Source organism: Mustela putorius, unplaced genomic scaffold, assembly GCF_011764305.1.
Source record: "Mustela putorius furo isolate JIRA1106 unplaced genomic scaffold, ASM1176430v1.1 tig00000407_pilon_pilon_pilon, whole genome shotgun sequence".
Lineage (NCBI taxonomy): Eukaryota > Metazoa > Chordata > Mammalia > Carnivora > Mustelidae > Mustela > Mustela putorius.
The window spans coordinates 25,828,766-25,856,189 of record NW_025421373.1 but is presented as its reverse complement, the minus strand read 5'-3'; the positions used below and the strand labels follow the sequence as shown (position 1 = coordinate 25,856,189).

The following is a 27,424-nucleotide window of genomic DNA, read 5'->3' as shown; positions in this document are numbered from 1 at the left end:
GGGGAAGCAAGTCTCGGGGGGACGGGGGGGAGGGACATTAGCAGAACAGCAGTCATCAGGCAGCAGATGACAAAATAAAGCCGTGCGGGCACTCTGGGGATCTGGGATGTTGGCAGGAAACTGAAAACAAATTCAGTTGAATATTAAGAGAAAGATGCTGTCTTGCTGCTTTGGGCCTCCTGGTGCTGGTGGAAGTGACAAGACCAGGACAAAAGCTGAGGGTTTCTTCCGAGCCTTTGTGGTTTCTGGGGTTGCTGAGGACAGTGCATTCTTGGATGGAGGTTACAAATAAGGGAAGTCGACCCCAGAGCCCGCTTCCCTCCAGGTTCCTGCATCTCTTATACCTAATCTCTCCCTTTATCCCCAATCCTAAGATCCAGCCATTAACGCCAACCTGAAGTTCCCATTAATTAGCTTCTCATAACAGAACACTGCCATCAGTAGGATATTTTTCATCAGGATAGACCACGCTCACTTTTTATGCTTGGTTTTTGTTTTCCAGTTTTTTTCTTCCTTTCAGTTGGCATGGGAACACTGCAAGTGCCAGTTCAGAGAGGATCCATCAACCTCATCACCATACTCCCCCACGCTGCCCAAGTGCTTTGACATGTTCAAAGTAGAGACACAGTGCTCCTTCACGGAGGCCAGTCTGGAAGCTGTCAGCCTTGTTGTTTTCCCAGCTGACAGGCTTTCCAGCTTACATGCTTCTAGGGGTAGAAAGGACCTCAGAGGCTGCTCCACACTCCAGAGAAGGAAGATCTTGAGCCGAGGTCACACAGCAGGTCAGCAGGGTACAGAGGACTCGAATCCAGATCATTACACTGCCGGATGCTCTGTGACCTTTTAGGATCAACTTGAACTTTTCTGGGCGGACCCTTGTTTGTTCATCAGTAAAATCAGGCCAACATCTGCTCTTTCACAGCAAGCGCTGCTGTGGGGATCAAATAAGATTCGTGTGATTGGTTCCCATAAATGGTGAACATGTCTTTTAACCCTAAGACTATAAGTACGAGGCTTACAGACATATGCTCATAAATAGTTATTAAACTGATGGGAAAACAAAAGAAATGGTTATATGTTGATGTCTCAGAAGTGGATATTGTGGATTCCCATTCATCTAATAAACCATTAACCGGTTCCTTCAACCAACCAATGGCCATCCTTGAAATACTTAATGCCTAATCAAGGCTATGCCAGTTTTGTTTAAAACCCGGCTAAAAAAGACATTGACCTTGCTCTGGAGAGGTCTGAGAGCCAGTAAGAAGAAGTCTTGTAAGAAACTCATCACAACATGATGGTGTGTGAGTCATAATGGCTGAAGAAGGCACAGCACTGCTCCCTTGGGAGTGTGGGGCTCACTACCACATAGCCAGAAAAACCTTCCCTGAGTTCACTGTTCAACTGGGGATTAAAAGGCAACTAGGAGTTTCTCAGACCAGCATAGCCAAGGCCCAGAGGTGTATTAGAGCCGGGTGTTTTGTGGGGTACCAGAAGTTTTTCCACAGTGTTGGAGCTAGAGAGAGCTAATGTTTACTTGGCATGATAGGCTGTGCAGTGAAAGCTTCATAGGCAATTTTTTATTCTGTGCATGTAAAGGGACTGTTCTTTTCATGGGTGATAGGGAATGTTATTAACCCCATTTGACAGCTATAAACTTGAAACTCAGATTTATTACATAATTTCACCCAGAGTTTCACAGGTGAGAAAAGGCAGATGTTGAGTTCATGAGCTATCTGACATTAAAGTGTGGATTCACAGTCACTACTCCCTATGGTCTCTGCTGAACAGGAATAAAACTGAGGCTGGGAGAGTGGTCAGGGTCATGGAGGGGAACTGAGAAAAAGAGAGAATCTGTGAGTTACCCGACAATATGGCTAATCAGTGACAGAGCTGAGGCTTGAGCCCCACTGTCCCATTTCCATCTTTCCCCTGGACCATCATGTGGCTCACTGGCTATGAACAAATTAAGAGACCAAGATAGAAGATGTCAGAAAAAAATCAGCCCTCCCCCTGAGAAACACCAAATATCCTGTGCATCTCCTCCACTGCTCTGCTTGTGTTAGGTTTTCCTGGGGATCTGCGTTGGCGGGGGAATTCAGAGTATTTGTGGATAGCAGATGTGCATATTTTCTTGGTCTAGTGAGATGAAGAGAAGTGGGAGGAGGTTGGGCACAGAGCCAGCCCTCAGCAGAACTGTCAAATCCTAGGTCTAGTTTACAAGAATCCCTCTAGTTGTCCAATGCACCCCTCCCCAATCCTTTTGCCTAAGCTTCCGTTTGCTTCCTATCAACCACTGAAGTACTTCCACTTATTATGGAGGAAACACCTCAATTACCAGATGTATTAGTCAGTTTGGGCTGCCATAACAAAATACCCCAGGCTGGGTGGCTTAAAAAAGAGAAATTTATTTTTTCACAGTCCTAGAGGCTAGAGTTCTGAAATTAGGGGGCCAACATGATTGGATTCTGGTGAGAGCCCTCCTGTTGGCTTGCAAATGTCTGCCATTACACTGTGTGCTCATATGGATTTCCATGTCTGTGTGTGTGCGCACACACGTGTGTTCACATGTGTGTGTTCATGCGTGGGGGGGGAGGGTGCACCCCAGCTCTCTGCTATCTCTCCTTATAAGGGTACTAAACTCTTCATGAAGGCCCTACCTTTATGGACCTCATCTAGACCTAATTTTCTTCGAAAGACCCCATTCTCCAAATACCATCGCATTGGGGTTAGGAATTCAACCTATGAATTTTGAAGGGACACAATGCAGTCTAGCATCAGTTCATGGAATTAGTCTGTACACAGAAAGATACGCCTTTATTGGCTAGAAAGGGCAAGTCTGAAACCAACCAGTGACTTCCTTAAAGTGATACCACAGGCACTGGGTCATCGGCATGAAGATGGCAAGGTGCTTCTGAAAAAGGGGCCAGGCTCCCAGTAGCCATGCTGATTGGGAGATGCCCAGAATCAGAAAAAGAGAATCCTCTCCCCTGCTAGTCAGTTTTCATACTCTTAGAATGGCCTCTGCCAGACTGAGCCAAGATCTGTCAAACTAAACCTCCCATTCATTGGTCTTTGTTTAGCCTCCTAAGCCACAGAGAACAAACACAATCCTTTTTCAAAAATGGGCATTTAGATGTTTAGGGGTGAAGACTGGGCCATATTTAGCCCAAGACTGACTTTCTCACAGCCTCCCACCAGTCCTCACTGGAAATGCTTTCCAGATCCTTGACTATCTGAATATGGTCTTTAAGTATGGCAACACCATTCCTGTGACTGGCCTGTGGAGTCCAAAGTCTAATCACCCATGGTGGAATAGGCCCAGTTATGGGATTTCTTTATAGTACCTGTAAGAATGGACTTGTTTCCATCAGGTAAAGGCCTAGGGCAGACTCCGCCTCTAGTCCTGACACCCTCTCCACTATATGTCAGCATGGTCAACCTCCGTATGAAGTCTGAATTTTATTTATTCATTTATTTATTTTTAAAGATTGTACTTATTGATTTGACAGAGAGAGATCACAGGCAGGCAGAGAGAGAGTGGGAAGCAGGCTCCCCACCGAGCAGAAAGCCTTACACAGGGCTCCATCCCAGGACCCCAAGATCGTGACCCGAGCTGAAGGCAGAGGCTTAACGCACTGAGCCACCCAGGTACCCCAGTGACTTTTATTTTTGATACTAACTTCACAGGTTGCATCAAAAGTAATTTGCTTCAACTTGCCTAATTTTTAAAACTTGCATGGCTTACTTATTTATTTATTAATAGTAGTGCAGAGGCTGGGTGTTATTCCTAGATATTCTTCCTAAACGTAAGTTACCCAGAACTGGCTTTGCAGGGCTGAGAAAAGGGAGCACAGCAGCAAGGCTGGCCTGGGCCAATTTGGCAAGTGCTTCACTGGAGTCTGCCAGTTCTTTCTGAAATCACCGGCAATTCCTTGTTCTGGGTAAAACTGTTTGGAGAACTGGCTCCAAAAATTGATAGGAAGCTGGGAAGAGAGGAATAAGGCCTTGCTTGGTGGTCAGAAGCCCTGTGTTAGAATCATGACCCAGAGACTAACTCAATGCAGACAAAGGCCTTTGTCCTCTCCAGGCCTTCACTTCACCATATGTAAAACAGAGGACCAGACTAGGCATTGAGTCCTGCAAGATTTTAATAGGTAATTCACTACAAAGGGGTACTGCTGTATTTGGGAAACACATACTCTTCCACCCTCTGAGAAATCAATAAACCGTATCAGTAGAAGGGACTTCAAAATCCAAAAGAATAGAATCTCCCCACTTTGTTTTAATCCAGCATTGTTGAATTTCTGGCCCACCCCCAAACCCTACACCTACCAGCAGCCTCAGAACATCAGAGTTATAACAAGAAACAGACTAGCCGGGTTCCTAAAGCCCTTGAAAAACTAACCCTTGGGGGTCTATCATGTAGAAATGTGGATTTTCTGTGTCATTTGATATCAGGTAACTTTATTCTGATGGACAGTTATTCTAAGTTAATGCTGAATAAAACTGTTTTTATTCATGTAAAAAGGGAACCTTTTGTGTATCAGCTATGAAACTTTATTATTCTGTCTCTGAAATACCTTTTTGTGGCCTTCAAAGCATTCTCTAGACTGAAACTGGCCCACTTCTACAAATGTATCTTCCAGGGTCCCCAGAAACCTCCCTCTAGATCTTCAGACTCACCATGTTAACTCTCTGCTTTGTTCATGAGCTCCGTTTTGTTGATTTCTTCCATTCTCATCTATGGTGCTGGACAGTCCATGATCACAATGGCCCCTGGACTGATCAGATACTCGTGATCAAGGCAGTATTAAACTAGGATCAACACAGTCATCTTCCAAAGGCAGGAAGGCAGAAGAGTGCATTTCAGAAACTATCTCAAATTACAGATGTTTTTTTAAAAAAAAAAAAATCAGGTTTTTATTAATCCACTGTTTTATCTTAAAACTCAGTTTCCCAGAGCAGTTCATCCCTCCAACATTTTCGTCAACATTGCCCTATATTTCACTACAGCAGCGACTAGCTATATATTTAAAGTATTTCGCTTTCTTGTTCCCAAGTAAGTGCAGGACCAGATTTAAATTTTATTTTATTATTTTAAGGCAGCTGACTCTAAGCAAGACCTGGAGAACTAAAAGGAATCATCTTGGCAGATGGTAAAAGGAAACAAGTAGCAAAGTGGCTCTATTTTGGGGTTTTGTTGTTGCTGTCATTTTCAGATCAAAGAAGCTTTAGATCTAGATATTTCCTAACTAAATTACAAAATCCTATCCAGAGCACTTTTATTCTCCATGTCCCTCATTGCAACAAGAACACTGGATACTCTGATGAAAACTCTGGAGGACATTTCCAAAAAAGCTTGTCATCACTATTAAGTTGAACAAACAATAATGGCTCCCATTTGGGGGGCACTTACTGTGCCAGGCCCTATGCTAAGCATTTTCTACATTTATCTCCTCCAAGCCTTAAAACAACTCTAAAAGTGTATTATTACTGCCACTTGACAAAATAAAAAACAAAGGCTCTGACAGGTTAAGTCACTTGCAAAGATCACACAGGACTCAAAATTACAAAAGTATATCCCAAGTCTTTGTTCCTTATGGTCACAGGAAGTATTTATTGGAAAGCTACCCTGAGAATTTGGCTTGCAAATACAAATAAACTTGCCCCCACCCCCACCAAAGAGCTCAGGGTCTTGATAGTAGATATGACTTTTCCCCCATATAGAGAAGGTATAAATTCAAAGGGACCAATAAAAGCAGTACAAAACAGGGACGCCTGGGTGGCTCAGTTGGTTAAACGGCTGCCTTCAGCTCAGATCATGATCCCAGCATCCTGGGATCGAGTCCCAATCGGGCTCCGTGCTTGGTGGGGAGCCTGCTTCTCCCTCTGCCTCTGCTGCCACTCTGCCTGCCTGTGCTCTCTCTCTCTGGCAAATAAATAAATAAAATCTTAAAAAAAAAAAGCAGTACAAAAGAATTAAAAAAGGGAGCTAGTAAAATAAGGGAAGAAGAGATCAGTTATAATTGAAGGAATGAGAAACAATTTCATAGAAGAGTAGTCATATTTGAGAAGCACCTTAGAAAGTAGATCTGGGGGCCTCATTTGGTTGTGTCTGATTCTTGATTTTGGCTAAGATCATGATCTCAGGGTAGTAGGATCAAGTCCTGTATCAGGCTCCACACTGGGCATGCAACTTGCTTAAGATTCTCATTTTCCCTCTTCCTCTGCCCCTTCCCCCAGCTCATACACAGGTATGTGTTGGCTCTCTCACTATCTCAGGAAGGAAGGAAGGAAAGAAAATAAAGGAAGGAAGGAAGAAAAGAAGAAAGAAAAAGAGAGGGAAAGACAGATCTAGTTTCCTTACAGTATACTGTACATTCAATCCATCACCAAGAACTGTTGTTAACACCTTTAAAATAAATTACAAATCTACCTCTTTTCGTCTGCTAAACCTTGATTCAAACTACCATCATCTGTCATGTAGACTGTCACAGAAGCCTCTTAGCTATTCTCCCTCTGGCCCTTCTGTGGTGCACTGGGTTATTACTATAGAACTGCATATCCACATCCTTTGCCATGTAACTTATAATCCCTCTTAGATGGTAGAGTATATTTTTCTGCCCCAAGAGTGTTAGGTTTGGCCAAATGCATTGCTTGAAATGATGGAATAACAAATGATTTGACATAAGCAGAGATTTTAATTATACTTGCATGATAAGGCTTAGCTTCTTGTGCTCCGGTGACCCTCCACAAGAATCAGGTGTTTTTTTTGTTTTTTTTTGTGGGGTTTTTTTGGTAGCTGCTACCCCTTCACCCCCACTCCCAAAACAAAGACACACAAGACAGGTCTAAAGCCTCCTGGAGTTCAGCCTTACCAGCCTAGAACACGTGATTCATAGTCAATCTGAAGAATATTGTTGTTGTTGTTTTTTAAAGGTTTAGTATAAGTGACTAGGATTTTGATGTTATTTGTTATGCAGCAATAACTTACTGATACACACCACTTTCATGTCAGTTTATCAATTTCCCCTTCTCTAGAAAGGAACAACTTTTAAAAATATAAAATCATATCATGCACTTACTCCTAAGGTTAAACCCCACTAGTAATTTTTATTATTTAAAATCAATCTCAATTTCTTATAGGTGTCCTACAAAATAGCCTGTTAAACTCTTTTCTAGTATGCTTTAGCCCACGGATCTTTTTGTTCTTTGAATCTGCAAACTCACTCTTACTTTAAAGCCTTTACACTTACTACTTTTTATGTCTAGAAAGTTCTAGTGCTGAAGTCTGTACTCATCTCATAGCCATTACCCACATGTGGCTATTTAAATTTAAATTAACTAAAATAACATTAAAGATTTAGTTCCTTAGTCATACTAGCCACATTCCAAATGTTCAACAGGCACATCTGGCTAGTGGCTATCATACCTGACAGCATGGAGATAGAACACCTCCCATCATCACAGGAAGTTTCATTAGTTATAAGGCACAGCTAAAACATCAGTCCTTCAGAGACGCCTACCCTGACCACCTACTTAAATTAGCTCTGTAGCCGACTGTCTGTTCCATGACTCTGTTTGGCTATGTTTGTGGCATTAACCAACTATATGAAATCATTACATTTATTTATTTGTTCATCAGAATGTAACCCCCAAGAGTCCAAGGATTTTGCTTTTTTTTTTTCTCCCTGCCACATCCCCGGGGTCTAATAAAGAGTGGTGTTCAGAAAATACTAGTTGAATAAATAAATGAAGTATTCTCAGTTGGTGGGAAGGTCATTGCTAGGTGGAAGCATAAGCATGAACAAAAGCAGAGCATTGAGAGACTGAGAGGCATGTTTGTGGCAACACTGGGTAGGGTACCTTGGCTGGAACATAGAGTGTAGACTGTTAGATAAGTTTTCCAAGGTAGGCAAACTGAGACCGTGTTATTGAAAGACTCATATTCTGGGCTCAGTTTGAACTTAAAACAAGATGGGAAGCCATCGACAATTTTTTTTACGACAGAGAAGTTTCACTATTAGAAACAGTCTTCAAGACATTGATCTCCCTGCTGCGTGGCAAGTGGATCATAGCACAGAGAGACTATTTAGAAAGCTAAAGACAGAATCTGATGAGAAAAGAAAAAAAAATATGACTAGAGTCATAGTGGTGGCCAAAACAGCACATCACGTGTACTGGATGGAGAGAGGACAGTCTGGAGGAGTCAGACACTGACATTTTGAGCTTGAGTAACTCAAGAGAACTAAAGTGAGGGAAGAGCAATGGGTTTGGCAGAAGAGATGCCAAGTTATATTTTTGATATACTGAACCCAAAACGTAGAGGCTAAAAAAGGAGCAGAAGAGATCAGAGAGAGCCCCAGCGGTGCTGGTGGGGAGAACACAGCATCACAAAGCTAAGGTCTTAAGGAGAGCTGTGAAGATTCCCATTGGTGTTCAGTTCTCACAAACAAAAACATAATACAGCTGGAAGGGTTGATAAGAATACATAATAACCCTAGAGGACCTGGTTCATCAGAATAGTCAGAGCAGAAACCATATTTGAACATATTCAGAATGATCTTGGAGCAAGAAAGAAAAGACAGTAAGTACAGCTTAAGTAATTTTTCCAAAGTTAATAAATACCTGGTTTCTAGACTTCACTTGGGCCTTTATGAGCTCCCATCCCCAAAGACTCCTGCTTTTTAGTGTCTGGAGTACAGATTAAATGGAGGGCTCACGTTAGGTGTTTTCTGCCCTCCCTTGTAGCTGTGGCAACTGCATAGGCTTTACTGGATAGGTTTGGGATGGCTGGAGCTTATCCTGCTTGCTCAAGAGAGACTCTGCCCTAATTAACCACCTCAATTAACAAATGGAGTTTGGCACCAAGCTAAGATGAAGTACTTCGATTTAACATTTCCTTCACACATAATTTAAATCTCAGAATCCTTAAGTTTTATAATCACAGACTTGGAAAGGATCTAGAAACCATCTAGTTCGTTTCTCTCCCCTGTGAAAGAACACACACACACACACACACACACACACACCCTCCTATCATCCTTAGAAGCAACAGCAATAATCACTATTCTGGAACCAAGACAGAAAGGATAGGCAATTCCATGACCTCTCTGGTAGGAATGCCCTGGGAACCTTACTATCTGCTGCTTTTATGCTCAGTGGCTTCCACAGCCTGTGGCTCTCTTGCCATGGTAGCAAGTGCCCCATTGTCAGCCCTTGACTTGCGTATATAATGTGGTGCAGAGAAACCAGCATCTGCCTGAGAACAACTGAGTGACCCAATTTGCAAGGAATGTTTTCAGGGTCCCTCATTCTCCACTGCCTCGACCAGGATTCTCAATTTAACTTGCCCACGTGGCTGGTTTTTCACATTCCACAGGGTGTCATACCTTGTCCGGCTGTCTCATTTCTAACTTTCATATTTGAGCTCAGAAGTCACCTCCTTAGAGAGGTCTTCCTTGACCAGTTAAAGTGGGTATTCTCTTCTACCATAGAGATTTGTCACCACATTCTATTTTCTTTATACCCATAGTAACAATTTCTATTATTCTTCTTATTTGTTAATGTACTTACTGCCTATGTCCCTATAGAACCTATGCCTCATGGAGACCAGGACTGTATCTATCATTATGCAGTGTTCCCTCAGTGCCTAGTAACATGTGGATGTGGAACATACAGTGGTTGCTTGTACTGGTCAGATATTGCTACATAACAAAGCATCCCCAAACTTAATGTATATAACAATAAGCATTTACTAGCATGTTCACAGGTCTGCAGGTCAGCTGGGACAGCTCCACTTCAGACTTTAGCTTGTGCGTTGACTGCAGCACCTCTGTGTTTTGTAGTTTTCTTTCTTCTGGGACCAGCAGACTCTCTGAGGCATGTGGTTCCCCCACCCCATGGCTTCTGCTTGAAACTTGCCTAACAATATCCTACTTGTAAAAGCCAGTCACATGACCAAACATAAAATTAATGGAGCAGGGAGATATACTCTTCCCAAAGAGTTTGGGGGAAGAGATGAATAATTATCAAATAATAACTGAATCTATCACAATGCTCCCTAAATATCAATAACTGAATATGTGAAATCCCTCCCCTAGATAAGCTGACCTTTCTAGCTAAGCAAAGCACTTTCTAATCCCTATAATCCTGTGTCTCATCACATTAGTTTTAGAATTTCAGTCTACTGTGAATCCATGACCTGACAAGAAAGAACCATATCATCCTGAACAGAAACTAGCTTAAGAACTCTGCCTGTTTAACAGAGGTTAAAACCTCCTTCATTTCATCCTGGCTCTCTCTGTCCCCCTCTTCAGGCATAGGAAAGCCTTCATTCCTGCCAAAAACTAGGAGGGATGGAACCAATTAGAAGAACCTACCATCTGGTGGTGTGGGCTCATCAGATTTGCAGCCAAGATTCCTACCAGGACTGTTAAAGAGTTTGTGCACAATAGCTTGAATGTCTGATAGAGCAGGAAATGTCTTGGTCACTGGGAAAGAGTATGGGTGTCTCAAAATCACCAGGTATCTTAGGGAAAAGCTCCAACATTTTGTCAAAGAGTAATCTGAATGTCAAAGAGTAATCTGAAAAGACACCCCCACCCAGCCACACCATTTTGGGTGGACTACACATTCCAAAAATTGTTCCATGAACTCCTGAGCTCCTAGCTCAGGAGGGATTATCAAAATCTCCTCAGCTTTAATTCATGAATCTGCCTGGATTTCAAACCTTTTGCCTACACTGACTTCTGATCTTGCCTTACCCACCAGCATCCATTGTATGCTCCTCTCTCATTGGTGGCTCTTTTGTGTCTCAGCATATCAACACTTTGTCTAGTCCCAGCTTCTCCAAATTTTTCTTTCTGCGGAAAGGTACCAAAGGAAAACATCTGGATTTTTAAAAATTTATTATTATTATTATTATTATTATTATTTTGCCTACTAAGGAATAGTACACTGATTTCCTTTGGGGAATTAATCCTTCCCACTGTCCCTATAGTCAGGTGTAGGGGCTGACTGAAACTAACAATCCACCTGGTCCTTCTTACCACCCCAAGCTTTAAGAATGAACATGTGACTTGACCTAGACCAACCAAAAGATAACAATATCCTGGTCACCGTGTCACATTATTCAATGACATCAGGCCCAGGATTTTTTCTGAGGGTAATGGATGGGAAAAAGAGAAGTTCCCTTTCCAGTGGATCTTCAAATGGGCAGGTAAAGGCTAATTGTGCGGGGATCTGACAATTGGGATCTGGCATATATTAAGGATAGATAGATCTGAGAATAAAGCCGATTTAGTGAAAAGCTGAATTAAAATTAAAATTCAGGGGGTATATCTCATTCCTCATGACATTCATTATTCAAGCCCCTGAATCTACCTGTATACAAAATCAAAACTATCCATTGGTTAGGTTTCTGTCACTTGCCACCAAGAGTCTTGATTGCTCACCGCCCAAATGGGATTGCCCTTTCTCCCTAGAAGCAGTAACTTCTCAAGCAAAAGACATTGGCCCACATATTTAGTCCAGTCTGGGGGACTGAATAATAAGTGAGAAGACATACTTTCAGATTTTGCATTGTTGCATATTTGGACCCCGGGTAAACTCGCTTCCTTGAGGTTTCAGTTTTTCCCATCCACAAAATAGATTCATTCATAGATAATGACCACCCTCCTAGGAAAACACTAAGGATTAATTAGTCACTTTATACTTGTGGTGCATTTATGTTAATAGATAAGAAGCCTAGTTAATTATATTACCCTGCACTTCTCAGTTTTTGAAGCTCTTTCTTAGGAGTAATGACATTACTTTAATAGCCCTGAGAATCTGGTATTATAACCCCATATTATACATCTGGAAACAAAAGTGGGCACAAAGATTTCTCAAAGCCATACAACAAGTCAATACAAATGCTGAACAAATTATTTCAAGTTCTGTATATACTAACTATTCTATTAAATCTCATTAGAAATTGTCCTAGTGGTCTATAATGCTCTTAAAATCAGAATAATACATACAAATGATTAAACTTTTATTGGGATGACCATCATAGCATTGTTTGTAGGAAATTATTTGGAAATAAACTAGACATTCAATAAAAGGAGACAAATGAAATAAATTGTAGATATTTAAGTTGTACATACGTACATTATGCTTTTAGAAAGACATTAAAAATAAATGTATAATATTCAAAGTAGCATATGTAACACTGGATAAAAAAAATCATGTTGTAAGATAGTAATACCAATCTATTCTTAATTTTTAAGTTGATATGTTCAGAAGAGAGATGGGAAGTTTATCCTTAGTACTGTAATTACACAAATTTTATTTTGTTTGGTGTCTATGTCCCCATGGTTTTCTACAATACACATATCACTTTTGTACACAAAATAAATGCTGTTCTTAAACAGTTTATTCCCATCCTAGAGATTCTACATCATGCACACACAGAAACAACCTTAGCCATTGGGTATCAGATTCATTAGCCTCCAACTGCCTCATTAACCCCAATTTGGCCTGCATCCTCTGTGATCTGAACCTCCCATGACCTTGGTCTTCCATGTGCTCTTTGGACAGCAAGCTGTGACACACTAAAGTCACAAGAGCCGTCAGAGTGGGAAGAGCTGTCCAGGATCCTCAGTGCACAGCGCACCCTGATTGCAGGTGCCATGGAGCAGCACAGGCCACTTGAAAACACAGAGGGCCGTGTGACCAAAGCAGCAAGCCCTGATAGCAGGGGAGCAGAGCTGCTGCCAGGGGAGGGAACCTACAGGTCTACAACAGCAGCAGACACAGCTACCAGTGGAACCAGGAAAGCCCTCTCAGCTTGTAGATGTCTAGGGATAGAACCAGATACACAGAGGCCATCGTTCCTCCCACCCCCACCCCCTCTGAGAACTCAGGTTTCTCACCTGGCGAAAATGGAGAATGAAAGGAGCTATCTAATGGCATTGCATGGAGTGGAAAGTTGATTTGAAATCAGCTATCATTTGGTCCTTCTCATAATAACCACATGTCCTTGAGAGAATTATTTCCTTCACTGGAAAGAAACTGAGGTTTTGGAGAAACAGAATTGACTTATCCAAACCATACAAGGCCTCAGTGGCACAGCAGGCCTTGAACCAGAAATCCTTGATCTAGAAAGTGGAGTCTTACATCTTATCTAGGACCCTTTCTGACAATAGTCCAAAAAGAGCCAGATTGAGCTTTTGATTCGGCTTACAACTATCACTTTCTAGCAACACTTTCTAGTTTTAACAGCCTTCCACAGGAATTTACAATGCAGCCTATTGAAACTCTCAAAACTCATAATATTAAAGCACAACCCCCATAAATGGCAGTAGTTCAGGATTTTTCTCATCACTGCCCCCATGTTACGTAATACACAGCTATGCATTCATTTGTTCATTCATTCATTCATCCATTCAACTAGCATTGCTGAATGCTGTTCTTTGGTGGACACTGTGATAGGGAGCTCAAGAAAATGCAGCCACTGCTCTCAAGTTGTTTAGTCAGATAAGACAAGGGTCCTGGGGACTAAAACCCAGTGCTACCTGGGACCACTGGTCTGGGGAAGATACAAAGGGCCAAGGGGCAGAGGAGGTGGGTGTGAACATGGGAAAGCAAGGAAGGCTTCCTGGAGAAGGTGATACAAGGGCTAGGACTAACCAGAAGGACAGAATTTCAACAGGGGAACAGGGAAGGAAAGGTTTGTAGCTGCAAGTGGAGGAAACAGCAGTGAACTGCCGGTTTGACTGCACATCAAGGTTCCTGCTGATGAAGTAAGTGGGGACTCCAGCTGACTCCTCACTTGCAAGCCCAAGCTTACCAGCCCTGTGCTGGATCAGCCTCCAGTTCCCATGAGCACACCCACGAGCACACCACAGAGCACACATGACAACTTACCCCTACACCCAGTCATCAGCTTTCCCTTCCCCCCAGCGTCTGTCCCCAGCCCTCTGCCCATCTGCCAGACTTTATCCCAAATTGGCAACAGGAGTAAAGGCACAAAGATCATTGCTACATAAGCAGAAAGTCTTCAGGGAACATGAAAGTGGCAAAGTGCTCTCGAGCATCTGATTCCTGGTGAGAAAACAGAAATCTGAACATGACACTTCTCTGCTTGAAACCCTTCAGTGGGTTTCCTACAGCTCTTAGGCTAAAAATCAAAATCTGTAACAGGGCCCACACGGACTCACCCTTGCCATCCTTTCCAGCCCCCCACACCCTTCATTTCCCTTCCTCTCATGCTTCTGCTCAGGAAGCTTCTAGAATATGCCTTCTTTTCCAAGTACCACATCGCTAAAAGCCTTTAGTTCTCAGCTCAAACACCTATTCATCCTTCTGCCCAGAGCTGATTCCTTTGTACTATGCTTCCATTGAATCATGGCCCCTTCTTTATCACAGTCTATGATGATACACCCGTCTGTACAATCATTTGGCAATATCTCCATCTCTCACTAGCTGGTAAGCTGCATGAGCACAGGGCTGCCTTCTGTTTTCGTTCACGGTAGTAAGCGCTCCATAAATACTTGTTGAATATTGAATGAATGCACCTGAGACCCATGGGAGGCTTAGTACTCTTGCCCTGGTTTACAAAATGTAGCCTGGATGTGTAATGTGCTGGGGGTAAGTTCAGAGCTTTCCTTAGATTCTCAGTTGAACTAGTGGCTGATAGAAGAGCTTCTTTTCTAAACAGTTTGTCCCTGAGTTTTCATACACTCTCACCATAGAAATACAGCCCTAGAGGGACTCTCAGAAATGATAAGAGCTTTATTCTATAAATAAGGTTGGGGCGGTGGTGCTTTTCCAAAGTCACACACAGGAATGTTTCCTAGGGATAGATAGTCCAGAATTTGAACCCATGTCTTCAAATCCCAATTCACATACTTTTCGCTGCTTAAAACTTGGTGTGTTTTTTGGGCGGGGTGCGGGGTGGGGGAGATATGAGGAAAGAAAGAGAGAGAAAACCTCTCCATTATATCAGGTGTTTTGTGCATGCCTATTTCCCCTTTAAGAACCTGAGCACCTTGAGGAGAGAATCAATGCCTAATGCATTTTATTTTCCTCTATTCCTAGTGTGATGTCTTGTAGTGGTGAAAGGATTTTTATCTTTTGCATCAACTTCGACTCTGAGCAATTTGAAGTAGCTGCCTGGAATGCTATGATGAGAAAGAAAAAAGAAAAGAAAGGAAAGGGCAGGGGAGGGGAGAAGAGAGGAGAAAAGGGGAGAAGAGAGGAGAGGAAGGGAAGAAGGAAGGAAGAAGCAAGCAAGCAGGAGGGAGGGAGGAAGAAAGGAAGGACAAAGAAAGAAAAGAGAAAAATAATTTCAGGCCATGTCTATATTCAATGGGAAAGAATTGTGTAGTCAATGACTGCTGTCTGCTAGGGTGTGGGAGGGGGCAGTAATGGCACATAGGCTCATGGAGGGCAATGACGATGTTTTGAAGGAATCAACAAATGAATGAATCTTAACCATTTATCTTGAGTGTCTGAGAGAGCAGTAGTCTCACTGATCTCAGCAGAGTCTTCAATGTAGTCAGAAGAAGCAATGTTCATAAACCTTGACACCAAGAAGCTTGTGTTATCAATATTACTTTTTTAAAAAACTCAGAGTGAAAAACAGACACATGTTGATGACTACATGTCTTAAAGTCAAGGCATGGGTGAAGATGAAAAAGCCACACTCAGATTTGTAACATCAGCGGGAGATAGGCGGACATCTGCACTTTAACCAAGAGCACAGGGTGGATGCAGGAGACCGACTCTGAACTCTGCACCTCCCAACCACAAACACATGCTCCACCTTTCAGGGCCGCCTCAACCTCCCCAGGAGTCTTGCTTATTATGCACAGCCATGCTCTGCCTCAGAAGACTTAGCTCTTAACCCTGAATCATAAACTTCACTGGGGCACTTCTTGTGTTGGATTCTCTTACTGCTCTTTTTCTTTTCTGTGTCCCTAGAGTCATGCATTTTACAAGGGAGAAAGCCCACTGAGTTTTGGAGTCCCAAAAGCTGACTACAAATACTGGCTCAGTCCTTCTCCACTCTAGAATACGGGGAAGGCCCTTACTTGACTCAGTCTCCAGAGCATCATATACAAAATGGGGCTAATGATTTTTCAGGATTGTTATAAAACTCAAGGACAATCTATGTGAAGGGTCTGTCACATGGTAGGTCTCTGAGATCATCTTTGTTTACCTAGAACCAGCCCTCTATTCTCTTCATTACTACATACAGATTTTTTTGAGAACAGAAGTTACATACCTTTTGTGTCCTCCACTATTAGTTATAGAGTGAAGAAGAGATATGATTGGAATGAAATAATGAAATGACATGTACTGAAGGATATAAATTAGGTGTGAGCAGACTGGCTTGCTTCCATGCCTGGGAAGCAGTATAATTTTGTTACACTGACCACATGTACAACAGGGAGTGCTGAAGACTTTGGTGAAGTTGAGAGTTTATGCCTTATGCCTAAGGAGGACAGCACTGGGGCACCTGCGTGGCTTAGTCAGTTAAGCATCTGACTTCAGCTCAGGTCATGATCTCAGAGTCCTGGGATAGAGCCCCATGTAGAGCTCCCTGCTCAGGGGGGAGTATGCTTGTCCCTCTCTCTCTGCCCCTCCCCCTGCTCCTCTCTCTCTCTCTCTCTCTCAAAAATAAATAAATAAATAAATAAATAAAATCTTAAAGGAAAGAAAAAAGAAAGAGGACGGCACTTCTCAACTCTAGACAAGAGAAGCTGAGCAGGAATGTAGGTCCAGGGCTGCCTGATGCCCTAAGTTTTTTAGAGAAGCCAGAAATCTAGATTTTTATGCCATTTTTCAAAAAGCACTGTGCATTTTAAATTCACTGAACTATTAGCCTGCAACTCTAAAATGATGAGGGACTCTTAGGCAAGAGCTAAGATGCCATCTGTCTGCTATCCATGCCTGAAGTCTGGCTAGATCCCCCTTGGGCTTCGTGAGTGGGTCTATAACAGAGGGAAACCCATTATAGTTAGGCAATTAGCCTCCACCTGACTGCCACATAGGCTCTCAGCATCTTGTTTTGCTTTTTTTTTTTAAGATTTTATTTATTTATTTGAGACAGAGACAGCAAATGAGCATGAGTAGGAGTGTGCAGGGGGAATGGGGAAGGAAAGAATCTCCAGCAGACCCCATGCTGAGTGTGGAATCCAATGCATCCAATGTGGGGCTTGATCCCACAACCCTGACACCATGACCTGAGCAGAAACCAAGACTTGGAGGCTTAACCAACTGACCCACCCAGGCGCTCTAGCTCTGAGCATCTTTGTGCTGTGTGATTCCTTGGCTTCTGGAGATGTTGGTTCATTTGTATTAGGGGTACAGCCCTTTGCTGGGTGTTGTCAGCAACACTGAACCATAGATATACATGACCTTTCTGGACAGTGTTTCACATTCTGGTGGTGAAGTTGACTTATAGACACACATCAAAGCAACAATATAGGACAAACCAACTAGGCCTTGAAAACAGAGTGCTTCCAAGGGACAGGCAAGCTAAATAAAATGAGAGAAATGGGCTGGTTGGGAAAGTAACCATCTCGATGGAGTACTCCCACCTCTATCCTGGCAAATTGGGGCTATATAGATGTGAGATCCAAAACTGCCACATCTTTTAAAATATCAAAGAGACCTAAGATACCCAAATTCTGATGTGAAATTCCATGATTTTTAAATATTGTGCTGTACCTGCTTACAGATGGCCATTAGGTGACCCCTTCTGCAGTATTAGATAAATGGATGAGAGGCCCAGCCTGGACTTCCATAAGAGGCCAGAGCAAGAGAGTAGTACAGTAAAGTTATCCCCTTGACCTTTGTACTTGTCATTTCCTCTGCCAGAACACACTTGCCTCACCCTCTTTTTGCCCCCCTTACCTTGTCTTCCTGGAAAGCTGCTATTTATCACTGAGACTCAATTCTGCCACCACCCTCTGGGAGGCCACATCCACTCCTCAGGGCATCTCCAACACTCCCTACAAATTGTTACTCCAATACGACATTGTAATTTTCTTTTTACAGGACAGTCGGCCTCACTAGGGATAAAATCCTACAGGGCAGGGAACATGTCTTACTTTTGCCTGTACTTCTAGTGCTTAACACCATGTCTGGGCTTGATTAAGGGCTCAAACACACGTGCTAAGGGAATGGAAAGCTTTTTAGATTAAAGAGTTTCTCAAAGTGTGATCCCCATACTAACTACTATGGAATCCCCCCAGTGTTGGCTCTTGAATATTCTTACTCAGAGGTCCAGAATCCATCTCCAAGTCTTGCTTTAAATAGGCTCCCTGGTTGAATTTTCTATGCACTGAAGATTGAGGTCTTCTTGGCTAAAACTGTAACCCCCACTAGGAAAAAGACTGTGTCTTCTTTGTTGGCCATTATATCCCTAGCACTGGGACAGTACTGGGCATGAAGTTAGGCATTCAGTGTATATGTGCAGCATGAATGAATGGAAAGGTAAGAATTAAGTTGTGGACTGCTCCTTAGACATCCAATACGAACCCCAATCTGCATCTCATCTCTCCCTTTATCTATACCTATATCTATACAAAGGCACCAAGCTAAACTGAATAGCTGGTCAGTTAAATACAGTCTCTATGGACAGTCTCCTCAACTCCTGCCCCTCTAGGCTTGGATGAGTGCTGAGAGGAAAATGTAAGGCATTTGCTGATTCAGTGACTTTATTATCCCTTAATGACGGCGGACACGGAAAGCAAGAAGGCTCGAATGCAAAGAACATACAAAACTCTCATCTGGCCACTGGTGTTAGCAGTACTCCTCTTCCATGTTCCCCTCATCCCCTACCATACAAGCATCATTTTCCCTTTGTAATCCTCTCATGCCAACATTTCCAGCAGGAATAGTTCTCCTTACACTTCCTCTCCCTTCCCTTCTCTACCCTCTGGTGGAGGGATAGTGAATAGCAAAATGGGCAGGAAAAGAACCAAATGACAGCAAACATTACGAAAAACAAATACTTAGGGCGGCGCCGGGTTGGTTCAGTCAATTGGGCGTCCTACTCTTGATTTCAGGTCATGATCTCAGAGTCCTCGGATCAAGCCCTCGGTAGGGCTCCATGATCAGCAGGGAGTCTGTTTGAGATTCTCTCTCCCTCTCTTACTCTGCCCCTCTGCCCTATGCACACTCTCAAATAAATAAATAAATAAATAAAATTCAAAAATAGAAAGAAAAACAAGTATTTAGTTATTTTCTGGAGGTAAAACTGAGGCACTTAATTTAACTACTAGTCCAGATTTCAAAATTTCACCAGATTCAGATTTCACCTGAATAAGATGCTTTTCTTGGTTTTTCATAAATGATTAATTAGTGTAGCCTACTGAAAACCTGTCTACTTCCTCTGACATGTTTTACTTAATTCCAATCAGGACAGATGTACAGTTTTCCCAAATCAAAAGACCATAGGGAACATAGCTCCAGAAGGTTTCCTGCGCTCCTATAAAAGTTAACAGAGAATCTTCCAGGCAGGCTGGGAATTACAATGCCAGCACTGCCATGCAAATTGCCTAGTACTGGCTCTGATCTTGGAGCTAAAGGGAAAAAATAGAGAGCTAAGCACAAGACAGCATTATTGCTTCTCATACAATCCCCACAGCAACATTACCCACTGCACCATAAGCTACTTGAAAGCAAGGGCTTTTTATCATTTCTTTTCCCAGGGTCCATCTCAGTTCAGAGTATTGAAGAAACATTTAAAGGATGGCCAAATTAATAGAAACCTGTGCAACGGCACATGGCAGGAATCAAGTTTAAGAACCTAGATCTCTTCACTCCAGGTTCAGTAACCACCATGGATGACATGAAATAGGATGTGTATCCTATTTCAATCTCCCCAGTAAATGGCCAACAACCCTATTCGAGATCAAGTGTTAGGTAGTTAAGATAACAATACAGAAGCACCACCTTTGGCTTCAGAACATTTCCTCCTCTTTTTTTTTCTGTCTTTTATTATCTTGTCCTGCCAGTCAACATCTTGACACTAGGACAGCAGTTAACATCTCATTCTACCAAACTCTGCTGTAGACCATTCTCAGCACTATAAGTGAATGCACACACCAGCCACTTATTTTTCCTGATTCCTTAAGCAAGTAATCCTTCTGGAGTAAGGGGCCCCTTTGAGAGATGACAAAAGCTATGGAGTATGACAGAAGCTGTGGAGCCTCTCCTCAGTAAACAAATTAGCATATGCATATAAGGGCAAAATATTATGCATAATTATAGGCGGGTTTTAGATATGTTGATGCCCACACCCAAATCCTCCTTTCAAAGGCTTTACTCTAAGCTGTATCAAAAGGAAGGAAGGTTACCTCCTCAACATTATTCAGCTTTCCAGGGAGATGGTTTCACAGAACACATACCTCACAATTAAACTCCAGCTTTTTTTAAAGGATAGTGAATAACACAGTAGATAAAATTTTCAACCTCAGTGTTACCAAAATGCAAAACTGCTATTTTATTTATTCAATGGGTCACTCCTGTGTAAAATCACAGCTATAATTCGAAGCACTATAAGGTTCTCTCCTTAAGTGCTTGATCAAGCCACTGCCTTAAAAGTCTCCGAAAACTTCCTTTTCCTTCTTGGGTAATCTAAGCAGATTGATCAGGCTACCATAAAGAACAGTGTACCTGTCACAGTGCCAGGAACATGGAATGTGGGGGTCACAGGACCACCATTTACTTCCTGGGCAACCCTGGGCAAGTTATGTAACTTGGTGCAGCCTCAGTTTCCTAAAAAGAAGGTAACATAGTGCCCCCTCTGGTGCCTGTGGGGATTAAATCAGCTAACACATGAAAAATAGTGCATTGCAGGGGCCATTGTGGTGCTCAATAAGTGATAATAAATGCTAATATAATTGTCTCTAAAATACTTACCATAGTTCTTAACACACAGCAAATCCTCAATAAGTGGTATCTGGTATAATCATAATTCTTGGGACTTTGTATGAACATTATCTTGTGGGTGGTCTTAGGAATAGGGAGAATTCCAAATTCTCCATATGAGCTTTCCATGCAGAATGCTCATTCAGTTCAACCCACTGAGAGCCCACCGTGGGGGAATGTGGGAAAGAGGTGAAGGAAATGTGATCTATGTCTTTGTGCAAAGCTCAGTAGGAGTCACCAAGTCCATAGGGGCACACAAAGCCTATTTAACCAGTTTAACCCAGATTTGGGTCGCCAGTTGTTCTTGGCCATTCAGCTCACACCTCCATGCCAGAAATTCCTACTTGAGTTTAATCCCTGAAGGGAAAATGTCTCTACTGATTAATTTTTATGCCACCATCTGTCATCAAATTGTAATCATGGAACCACACAGGTCTCCTTTTCAGTCCTAGTTGTGAGAAAAACTCAAAATGGTATTTGTTGCCCACATTTTCCTATGCATTCAATTCATATGTCAGAGACTTCTCTCTTCCTTCTCCTTCTTGAGATCATCTCTCAGAGGCCATCCAACAAACTATGTCTTAAGCATCAGTCACTTCAAAGCATTTTGGAAGTAATCAAGGCGCCAACTTTACAAAAGTTCAGGTCATTTCCCAAAGTGGGGAACCAGATAGACAACTTGTCACATATCCTTTCTAATCAGCTACGGGTATATTTTCTCCTTTTAACTTGTGCACAGGAGAGGCGTAAGCGTTTTAAACCACATTTCCCAAGTCCTTATCTTTAATTCTCCATCTCTCCGAAGTTTCTTATGTGTGAAACTCTCTCAGCTGAAGAAGAAAACCTCTGCAAGGTAGGGAAGAGGCAGTCAACCCAAGCACCCATCGTCCTGGCATTTAAAGTTAGCTGACAGTGAAAAAGCAGTCCCATTTTCTAAAGCATTCCAGGATCTAAAATACCAACTGATAGAATCACTCAAAAGGCCCTGGAAATTTTTCTTGGAGGGCTTTCTCTTATGAAGACGAATGACAACTCAAGCGGTTTTTTGCAACACTACCACCTACTCGCACGCTCTCCTTTCATTGGTCGATCGCAGAAAGAAATGTCAGGAATAGCAGCGATTACTTACATCTATAGGTCATCTCAAAGCTGTCGCTGATGTTCACAATATCAATCTGGGGGAGCAGCTTTGGGGGCTCTGTGAGTTGTGACAAAGCAAATCTAAAAGCGGCATGTTCCTGTGACTGCTGGTTTGGAAATAATCCCCCTACAAGGAAAGAAAATGCAACATGGTATCTGGGATAGAGACGGGTTTAATCCCCCAACACCCCACCCCAGATGGGCCCTTTTCTTCTCCCTGTGCCAAACTCACTAGTTGTAGCCTTCACTGGTGGGGAGGGGAGTTCAGAGAGACTCAAGTGGACATGGAGGCTTCAACTTCCACTGATGAACTTGGATGTGACAAGAGCCTCCATCATTCCACCCAAATATTTGGTTGTTCACTCCTCAACCCAGATGAGGTCAGAGAAAACAGGATAACTGCGTTTCTCTTCCTCCTCCCTCCTGTAACCATCCAGGCAGCCTAAGCTCTGTGGGCACGTAAACCTTTGCTGCGCCTAATCTTTCCTCTATCGGACCCATTCCTCATTACAGAGACTTAAAGGAAGTAGTACTAACAAATATTGCAGGGGAAATCTAGCTCTGGGACCCTGTGGGCTTCTTCAGCACTATAACCCTTCGCTTTGACACTTTTGGTCTCTGACCTGACAAGACCTGCGTGCAGTTTAGTCACCTCTGAGGTATATTATTCATTTCTTCTGAAAACCCTGAATTTTTACAAACAGTATTTTGCTTCTTCTCTGACACTCATGATCCCAGCTACCTAGGAATGGCTTGTTACATAAGAGATTGCCATGGTGTGTCTATTTGCATGGTAGATTCCTGGACTTCAAAGGTGTGGGGGTTTAAGAATGTCAAGAGGGTATGAACATTCTATTCTAGTGAAAAGCATAACAAAGGTGCCTGTTGGGGCTCTAGTTCCAAGACGCAAGAGTACATGGCTGACCTTTGTATTTACTGTGGACAATGTAAAATGAATTGAATTCCATTTCTACGGATTCAAATCAGCTATTTCCAGAGACTGAACTATAATGAATGTTTACAGAGAAGTTTATCTCAGATTCGACAGGAATCACAGTCCCAACGTAGTATACTTACAACTTCTTACACAGTGGGTATGTGTTTGTGTTTCAGAACCAATAAATGGACTGTGAGGCTTTTATTAGCAATCGTACAAGTAGAATTAAATACTACCTGATGGCAGTGATATTGTCAGCATTTGTCCTACAATGTAATGTTTCAGCCTTTTATTTGAAAACAAACAATGGTCTTACCAGTTGAACAAATAAGTTGGAACTAAATATGATGAAAAATCTGCAGAGATACATGGGGGCAGACACATATCCCATATGCGTACCCAAAACACAAACCACCTCCCCGCGTTCATACCTACAGTGCTGTATACAAATACACTTAAGAGAGAGCAAGTCCACACATCTCAAGACAAGCATTTCCAACCAGCAACGTACAGGCCATGCGCAAGTTCCCACATAAACAAAATCTTCTCCACAGAAGAGCAAGTGATTTACACATGTTAATATGCCACCATTTTAAAGAGTAAAAACCAAAAAACTCCTGCTGGATTCTGCCGCTCCACCCACCCTCCCCCCACCAGGTGACCACACCCCAAATACGTCCCTGTCCCCTGCCTCCTCCAGCCTCCTCCGTAATGAATGAAAGAGGGGGGTAGGGGTGGGGAGGTAGGCGGCACAGATGGGGCTTCAAGGGAAGTGTCTCCGGAGGCAGGAAGTTTTGTTTTGCGTGTAAGGCACTAACATATATACACAGACACACTTCAGAATATAGTTTAACAGGTGTCAGGAAACAAAGCAAGTTACTCCATGGCTGTTCCAACCACCCTTGGAGCCGGCATGCTGGAGAGGCCGGGAGAGCCTGGTACTGCGGCACATGTGTGCCCAGCAGAATAGGACTTGCACCATATCCTACCCCCCCACCACCACACTCACACAAAGAACACAAAGTACCAGTAATAGCAACTTTCCCTAGTGGAGCTATGTCCCTGTGGGGGAGAGAAAACAGAACCCAAACCAACCAAAATGCCTCCAAGCAAAGCAGCTAGGTCTATTCCAGGACACACACAGTGCTGGCACGCTGGTCACACTGAAGCCCCGAGCCCTTGTGGACACGCATTGTTACTGGTGTTATTGCTCCTGTTTGTTTTGCTCTCACCCGTTGTTATTAAAAGAAGCAGTATCTGTCAGCTGCCCCAGAAATACAGGGACGGTGAGGGGTCCTTTTAGAAGCATGACAACCAGGAGGGGGAAAGGGGGAACAAAAAGGCAGGCAGCATGTTGAAACCTGCCTCTAAGTTAAGAAGATAGAGCCTAGGGATGGGGACAGCTAAGAGGGAGGGGAAACATGTGTCTGTGTGGGCTAATGTATGTGTAAAAGGTAGATGATGTCTGTGGATGGCACATCTATGAGGTGGGGGCAAGGGCAGGAATAAAGGCAGGCTAAGAAGTTCCGGGATCGGAGGACTGGGGACCACCAGCCCAGCATGGCAGACAGCAGAGAGAAGGCAGCTGGGGGGCGTCCAGTGCAGGAATGAGAGCCCCCCCTCGACTTAGAGTGGGGGACTCCTGGCATTATTTCAGGGGCTGCGATAAACCCAGCACCCTTCACTCCTTTCAGAGGGTCTCTTTCCCCTCCTCCAGCCAGGAAATCATCACCTCAGTCAGTTAAATACATATGTGCATATTTAATACCTCATCACACACAGAAATACACCACACATATTGATATAAATAAATAAAATCAGGCACCATCTATCGAGCAATGGAGTGAACTCCTTTAAACACCCACTACCCCTTTCCTCCTCGCTACAGCCTGAATTTTCTTTCTTTCAAAGCAGTGGTTCCTCCATTTCACATGCTCATGCCTAGAGTGTGAGTGGTGTGTGTGGAGCTGTGTTTGTATGTGTAAATATGTGTATGCACACTTCCCTTTGCTCCTCATCTGATCAAGAGAAGCCCCCTCCCCTGCTGGCAGTCCAAGTCCGCCTTCCATCATCACCCCCTTCCATAGCAGGGGGTTTGAGGGACACAGACACCCCCCCCCAAAAAAAAACCATTCCAGACCCAGAAAGTCCCTCCCCAGGCTGCCCCTCTCACTCACCGATCTGGATATTGTTGGGGAAATTGGCACCTACTACCGCGCCTAGGAAACCGGTGCAGAAGAAGGCAAAAATGTGCTGCATATTCCTTTTTGCATTGGCGAAAAAGAAGCCCAGGTCCAGTCATAGATTTGGTATTTCCCCCCCTTCCCTTGACTCCTCTCTCTGTTCTGCCTTTTCTTTTCCTCCTGCAGTTCCTGCCTTCCTTGCTTGCTTCCTTCTTTCCTTCTGGGAGGTTTGGCTGTGTTTCCCTTGGAATCCGAGCACTTAAACGGCAGCGTTAACACCAACTGACAGCCAGATTAACTGAGCACGGAAAAGAGAAGCCCGTCCTCATGCTGGCGGAGCGCTTGCTCCCCCTCTCCTCTCTCCTCTCGCAGCCTGCCTCTCTCTCCCTCCCTTGCTCTCGCTCTCCCCCTCACACTCACACAGGCTGCGAGCTCAGGCGGCGCTAATACCCACCAAGCCAGCTCAAGTTCCAGGGCTGACCTCCTCTGCCTACCACCCCCTGTCTCCCAGTCCTCACCTTCTCCTCCTCTCTGTGTGTGCAGATGGGTGGTGGTGGGGGCTGGGGCTGGGGGATGATACAGGGAGCCTGGTCCGGAAAGGAACAACCCCCTCCCTCTACCCCTCCCCTCCCCCAGCTCTCTCTGTCCCCTCCCCCAGCTCTCAGCCCTACAGATGCTACTGGAAAGGTGGGTTCAGCTGCAAGTCAGTAGGTGGCAGGGGGTCCCCACAATAGTCCTCCATCCACCCGCTGCTTGATCTAGGTCACTTTTTCTAGGAGCACACAGGCTGTGCTGGATATATCTCCTGCACTCCACTGGCCCAATTATTCCTACAACTAATTCCTGAGGGGGAAGACCCTAGAAATCCCTCCTAGGAGCTTTAAAGGAAAATAAAGCCTTTTCCTCCCTAACAGGAATAACAGAGAGGCAAACCAGAGGGTCTGGAGTGATTGGCAGGTGCCTCAGCTTGGACATTTGGCAGTCCCTGTCTGCTTTTACAGGAGGAATTGGTGGTCTCTTCCGGATCCTGGGCATGTAAAATGGGTCCCCTTCCCAGTTTCCCTGCATGCCACAGGAGTCTACAGCATCAGAATCGTGTGGGTGTACAACAAAGGCTAAGGATACTTAGAGCAATTACATGAGTCATTTTGCAGGGATTCTAGTGAGAAGATTCAGGCTTCTTTCAGTTTTCTCTTGATGCTGGTCATGTCCACAGACCCTCCTGGACTGGAGCCTCCACCGAAATAACCTGTAGAGAGAACAACTGTGTTCAGGGAAGTAGTGTGGGCTGCCAAGTGACAGTCACGAACCATCACAGAGTACTTTGCAGTTTCTGAAGCAACTTCACAGTGTGACCTCACTCTCTCCTCACACCAGCCCTGTGAAGTAGCCACCACCCTTATTTTACAGATGAAAATCTGGAGGCTCTGCAGACTAAATCATAAAAATACAGACCTACTAAGATGGAGCCTGGACCCTCAGGACCAACATAGGGTCCATCCTATGAACTTGAATGTTCTGGGCATTACCAGTTGACCCACGGCCCTGGTCAGAACTCCCACTCAACAGATGATGGCACAGGAAAGGAGAGTTCTACCTTTCTATAGTTAGAAAGAAGAACAGACCTGATTTTGCTTTGGCATTTGACTAGGCCATTTCTTCCCAAGGCTCCTCGCTTCCTTTGCCAGGATTGCTCAATTACACACACTCACGTGACGCTACGAGGGCTGGGATTTGCAAGAAACAGCTCACCAAGTTTGACAGAGCTCTGGAACCAGGAACAACGTAGAGGTCAGATGCTTTCTAATTTCCTATGCACCTGCACATCTATTAATTAGCTCAAATGATTTTTAACACGAGTGTTTATTTGTTTACCATATGCCAGGCTATGCACACATCACTTAATTCTACAATGATGCCTGTAGTAGATAATCTCACCCCCTTTTTACAGATAAAGAAACTGAGACCTAATAATTTCCCCAAGTTGCCATTACTAACAAGGAAGAGAATGAGGATTTGAACACAGGAAACTCTACTCTGAGGCCCAAGATCTTAACCCTCAGGCTCTAATGAGAGAAAGTATTGAGCAAGAACATTCTAGAGGGAGTGTAAGCATCCCCTTGAGAAGGTGAGAGAACAGATAAGGAAAGACCTCTAGGGTCCCTGATAACATTAGGAGTCTGTAATGCCAGGATTCCTTCTTATAATTTCTCCATTTGCATATTTTTGTCTC

The 27,424-nt window shown here is 43.5% G+C and overlaps 1 protein-coding gene across 2 annotated transcripts in view; it reads right to left on the bottom strand.

Moving 5' to 3' along the window:
- Window positions 1-25,691, bottom strand: part of GRIA1 (glutamate ionotropic receptor AMPA type subunit 1) — a 306,263-nt gene extending 280,572 nt beyond the window's left edge. For both annotated transcript variants that reach the window (XM_004737770.3, XM_004737769.3), the window contains exons 1-2: window positions 25,186-25,691; window positions 22,061-22,198 (exon numbers count right to left, since the gene is read on the bottom strand). In XM_004737770.3, coding sequence (XP_004737827.1) covers window positions 22,061-22,198; window positions 25,186-25,267 — 220 coding nt within the window. In that variant the 5' untranslated portion in view covers window positions 25,268-25,691. The remainder of the gene's footprint in view (window positions 1-22,060; window positions 22,199-25,185) is intronic.
- Between the last annotated feature and the right edge of the window lie 1,733 nt (window positions 25,692-27,424).